General features: G+C 36.1%; 1 protein-coding gene across 1 annotated transcript; it reads right to left on the bottom strand.

Annotated features, from left to right (window-relative positions):
- Positions 1-1,558: 1,558 nt before the first annotated feature.
- On the bottom strand, positions 1,559-2,002 carry LOC127131258 (uncharacterized). Its single transcript, XM_051060186.1, has one exon. It carries the CDS (start codon positions 2,000-2,002, stop codon positions 1,559-1,561), a length of 444 nt encoding a protein of 147 aa, XP_050916143.1.
- Positions 2,003-6,156: the final 4,154 nt, after the last annotated feature.

A 6,156-nucleotide genomic window follows, 5' to 3' on the forward strand; every position in this document is an offset into this window, starting at 1 on the left:
ACAACCTTCCTTAAATCAATCTTTTTACCAGGTTTAGCTTCAATTACAAGATACAAGAGAATTACACTTTTGAATTAAAATTTCAACACCATAAAAAATCACACAACTCTCAATATAAGTCTTTCACTCTTTCAACATTGAAGTAGTGTATAATGAATATAAATTGTTTTTGGTAAGAGAGTATGTGAGACAGAATAATAGTAAATCATAAAATTTGTACTTTGGAGGTGAGTAGATGCATCATTTATATAGGAAAATAAACTTAGCTCAAAAAGGAAATTATTCGGTGGCTCTGCCCGTTCTCTAATCGATTAGCTTGCGGTGCTGTTGGAACTAAAAATGGTATTACATGAAAGTATACATTGTCTTTAGTTGTAGTAAGTGATATATTTAGTAAGGATGTCGAAACCACATGGAGTTGTATATATTAACTTAATTTACTTATGATTTTGTGAATTAGAATGAGCAAGGGTAACAATAATAATTATTAAGATATGGTTCTCTCACACAAGTTAAGAATAAAAGAATTCACAAGATAAGTTAGCAAGACATAAAGAAGTGTGTTGAACAATAGTCCACTTACTAGTGTATGAATCTAACATAAATATGATGTGATGTGTTGTGATAGATGAGGATAAAATGCAATCTACGCGTGTATTCCTATAACATTGAATCATATGCATGAATAGTAAGGAACAAATTCCTAAGTCTCACATTACTATTATGCATGGAAATATCATTATGGATTTCCCCTATGGTTGTAACTCCTTATTCCTAAGGTATTTAATATAGTGAATATGCCTATCCTACTATTTTCAATCATATTTAGCATTAGTTCCACTTGAGTAATGGGTTCCCAACACTAACAAGCTTTTACTTAGTTCTAAGGTGATCAAACTCAAAACCACATATATAACAATAACACAAATGCTAAAATCAATCACTAACACATATCATAAGCATAAAGATTCATTACTAATAAATATCACATTGCTCAACACAAAGATTTTTAGCTTATAATGGCTTTAACAACTACAAGCATAATGGATCCTAGAGTAAACATTTCAAAACACATAAGCATTGAAGAAACTCAACCTAGGTAACAATGATGACTGCTTGTAATCTTAAATTAGCAAGAGTCGGGCGCTGTCATTCCAGCTGAAGTAGGAATCCTCCTTCTCTGAAGAATGATATGTCACTTCACTTGCCTTCTTCGCTCTCACTCATTCAAAGTGTTTACAAAATTTCTTCTAATTATGTAAAATATGTTGAACCGTTGAATTCTTCTACCAGCCACTCAACTGTTCCTTTTATAGGGAACCAAGCTAGGGTTTAGGAATATGCCTTGGATCATTTCGCCCAAAAGCTATACATTTTTCCTTCCTTTCTCTTCTTCTGAAGTTCCTAGGGTTGATGCATCCAAGCATGCAGTGGGATAAAATATGTAATGTAAGGTTATGGAGAAGGAGGTGAAGAAATACGCGGCGTTGTAGACTGATTGGTCTTGTACTATGCATCAATGTTTTATCTTTTAGCGCACAATCTTGCTTTATTCACTTTACAGCTCAACAGTTGCTTCCCAATGCACTCCATTCCCTCTTGCCAACTCTTTGATACTTGAAGACACTTGTTCTAGCATATTTATGCATACAAACTTGTCAACCTTGACCAACACGTCCTCAATCTTTCCTTGAGGGTAGCAAATGCTCCTATTTGCTAGCTGAAGGGTGATTATTGTTGGCCTAGCTTCTCCAATACCAATCTTCTCGAAAATAGAGAGTGACATGAGTTTGATGTTTGCTCCAAGATTGCACAATGCTCTACCACAAAAATAATCTCCTGTATTGCATGGTATAGTGAAACTTCCAGGATCTTTTAACTTGGGGAGAAGTTTTCCTAATACCAATTGAATGCATTCTTGTGTTAGGTCCACAATTGCAAACTCTCCAACTCTTCTTCTTTTCATGAGTACATCTTTCATGAATTTTGAATAGTTGGGCATTTCTTGGATGGCTTATATAAGTGGTATGTTAATATGTAGCTGCTTCAAAATCTCCATAAATTTACCAAATTGTTGTTCCTCTTTTTCCTTCCTAATCCTGTGAGGAAAATGAGGTGGTGGTCTCTCTTGCCAAAATTGTTAGGATCGTTAGAAGACATTCCCACCGGTGTGGATGTTGTGCCAAAATTGTTCAGTGTTGAGTGTTAGAGTGACTCCTCTTCTTCTTCATTCAACTCTTCTAGAGAACTTGGGGTAGATAAATCATCCCTTGAGTGAGATGGACTTTTATCAGTTGTTTCAACATCTTTTCTACTTCTTAATTTAATAACCTTGCATGTCTCAAAATTCTTGGAGCCTGATGCTGAAGCAGGAGTTTCAGTGGTACTTGGAAGTGATCTCAAGGTTCTAGAACTCAAAGCAGTAGCGATCTGCCCCACTTGATTTTATAAATTTTTTATGCTAGCTCCTTGTGCTTGAAACTGGCTTTTGATCTCTTGAATGGATGACTTCAAAAAAAATTCCAACTGATTTCCTCCTTGATTAGCCACACTGTAGCGGTGTATTCGTCGCTATATGATTTATTGATTAAACCATAAGCAAAGCATACAATGAATTCGAGTCGCCACCGCACTTTTATTTATCCAAAGGACTGGCTAAAAAGCGAACAAAAGCCTAAGAAGTTTTACGCGTAGAAAACTAATAAAAAGATCAGAGAGTCTGGGTAAGGGGTAAATTACGCAATGGGAAGGTGTTAGGCACCCACTACGTCCTAGGTACTCCTAGGGAGCCCTTTTCACACTTGTTGTATAAAATTGTTATTTGTTATGAAATATTTATTGTGCAAACATGATTGGGATGATGAGAAAAGAATATACATTTTATTTATTTTTGTGTTCGAACGGATGAACCCGTTGCCTACGTACCTTCCATCAAAGGTAAGGATCAAAACGTCGTAGTTCGGCTAAAAGATTTCCAAAAGTTAGTGAGTTCAATTTTAAACAATAGCACTGAGGCTCTTCATTATCAATGGGAGAAAACTCGACCAAGACCAACATCCACCATGCGAGGATAGCTTCGACGTACTAGAGGGGTTAACCCTGTTTTCAGTACGGAAGTCTTATAGTCGACTCACTAAGGATAAGGTGAGGTTTACATCAACCACAATGATAATTGAAACCTATGGCTAATGTGTGAAAAGATTAACAATGGACAAAGCCAAAACAAATGAATGGGTGAAGTTAATTGATTGTGATTATGAAAGTAGGGTCAAAGTATGATTAAGATTGATTCAAAAGAAGTATTATGAAATGGAGTTTGAAAAAAAAAGTCAAGGACTTGGGGTCCAGGTTTTTAATTTGAAAATATGAAGATGTTTGCACAATATCTATCTCAAGTTTGAAAGTAAGGTGTGAAAAGGTTTAGGACAAAGAGGGATGAATGGATGAGGATGGATTGTAAAACTTCCTAGGAGGTTCACTTCTTGAAATCATATAGAAGATGATTCAAGTGTGTCCTTTGGAATAGGCAATGAGCAATAGCAAAATAAGCAAACAAATGATACCGGATGCCACTCAATGGCCTTACTCCAATCTCACAAACAAAAGCGGATACCGGATACCAATAGATGGATTTACACCAATCTCCTAAACAAAGAAACAAGGATGTCGGAAGCCAATAGATGGACTTATTCCAATCTCCTAAAACAAAACGAAACTTGGATACCGGATGCCAATCTGTCTGGGCTTATACCAATATCCAACATATGATCATAGGAAAGCAAAGGCCAACTTGCAGGGACTTACAATTGCATCCTCACATACAACAAATGCAAATGCATCAAGCAAAGAGAAGATGAGTGGCCAATGAGATGGTCTTATACTCACTTCCATATCATAGGAACAATGGCCAATGGATGGTCTTACAATCGTCCTCAATGGGCAAACAACAAAGATATGTCACAGAGACAAATGAAATGATCATGCACTAATGAGTAATTGATGATGATAAATGCACAAAGCATGCAAGCAGACATGTGTATATGAGGTAAGCAATCAATCAATTAAAGTCATTCAGCACACACTATAACCAAACAATCAGGCTCACACAAAGGGTTAGGCATTGAAGCCAACTGGAATAGGGTTAATGGTGCTCTTAACCTTGCCATTGAGGGGCTAAGGTGAAGCAGATGAAAAGATATGAGGGGTGTGCCTCATTGCTCTTATCCCTGGCCCGGGAGAGCATTTGAATATCAGAAGGTGTGGGAGTTCAGAAAGTAGGAACTCTCTCCACAGATTATTGACTCAATAGATCTTGGGTTTTTTACTCACTATGCATCAACACATGTGGTGTGAGCAAGGTGAGTGACACACAGAATAGTAGGAGATAGGTTGCATATCTCTTGGGTTCTACCAATTGCCTTATTCAAAGGACTTTTCCTGCTTGGGACAAATGTAAACACACACAAGCATTGCCTCTTAAGGAGGACTTCAGACAGTTGCCTGGCCAAGTAACAGGCCAGGTCTTCCAGACTACATGAAGATAAGAAGTTATACCTCAATGCAAATTGCTATTAAGCAAAGCAAAGCAAGTTCTTAAAGAACTATAAGCAACTAAAGGTACCTGAAACCAGTCAGACAACATCAGTATACAATTCAAAGTTAAATCAAAATGAGATAGAGATCAACAGTCAACACAATCAGTTAAATGTGCAATGCACAAAGCTCAAAGCATGTGAGCCAAGCAACCTACAAAACAAACAAGTTAGTTCATGATAATCAATCAAGCTCATTCAATTTGTAATGATCTCTTTGAAACACTTGTTGCTTAACCTGAAACAACAAACTTAAACATGAGCAACATGACCACTAGGACAAGCCTAGGGTCAAAAAGAGATAAGAAAATCAAAACAGCAAGTGACAAGTGTCCAAAATCAAGTTCAAACAATCAAGAAACAAACTCAATTGGTTTCATGTTCATATCAATCATCATCATCATTTCATAAGCAAATTAGGTCAAAGCATGGCATATAGAAGCTCAAAGAAGTCAACAGAATGATTTAGCTCAAAACCAATCTCAAACATTTCAATAAATTATCAAATAATTCATGGTCAAACATCATCCATAACATGATAAGCATATCAAATTTCAGCTCATTTGGATCAAGGGAAGTAGGTCAATGAAAATCAGACAGGCAAGGCAAGTTCAAACATGCTCAAAGAAGTCAACCAAACATGCACCAACTTCAATAAATCCTAAAATAGTGGAAACATATGAGAAATGAATGGGATCAAAACCATGACAAACTTTAAGATGTCTACAATTCACATGTCAAATTTCAAGTCCATCCAATAATGCATGAGAATTTCACAAATCATATGAGAACATGTGTCACAAAAAGTCAACATATGACCAAACAGGGGAGAAAATCCCAAACAAATAGGAAATGCCATCAATAATTCCAGAAAAAATAACATGTAAACTAGACATCCATAAGTACATTCATGAAAAAATTCAAACCAATTTGAGTTCAAGAAGCATGGTAATTAAAATCATGAAGTTGGACATGAATGGTGTGACACAAATTGTCACACCCCTATTCAAAAATTCATATCTCAATAACCAGCAATGATAAATTCACAAACTCTACACCAAAGTCACCATGAACATGTCTAGTTTAAGCACAAAAAATTTCAAAGGCATTGGATAAAGTATCATCATTTCACAAACAGTTTGGCAAGACATACATAAAATGGACAACATGAACAAACCCTAGCACATTTTAAAATCCTCACATGCAAAAAATCTGGAAAAAACATCATAAAAAACTAGAGGTCAAGAGGAGCAATCCACAAAAAATCCCACCCAAAATTGGATTAAAATTGAAGCACTTATGATTTTTGGAAGATTGGAATCAAAATGGAATAAATATTGAGAAAATGAAATGATTTAATGAAATATTAAAACGGGAATGGCATTTTCGTAAATAGGGGAGTCACTAAGTGAAACGCTGCGTTTCACTTAGTGAGGTGGCGTGCAGTGATTTGTACATGGCAATGGAATAGGGATTTTCATGCAAACGCGGGTTCCAGCAGCAAACACGATTTTCTGGGTTTGGCAATTAGGGTTCATGTTTACTGTTCATCATGTTCAAAATC

This window comes from Lathyrus oleraceus, chromosome 3 (genome assembly GCF_024323335.1).
Source record: "Lathyrus oleraceus cultivar Zhongwan6 chromosome 3, CAAS_Psat_ZW6_1.0, whole genome shotgun sequence".
NCBI lineage: Eukaryota > Viridiplantae > Streptophyta > Magnoliopsida > Fabales > Fabaceae > Lathyrus > Lathyrus oleraceus.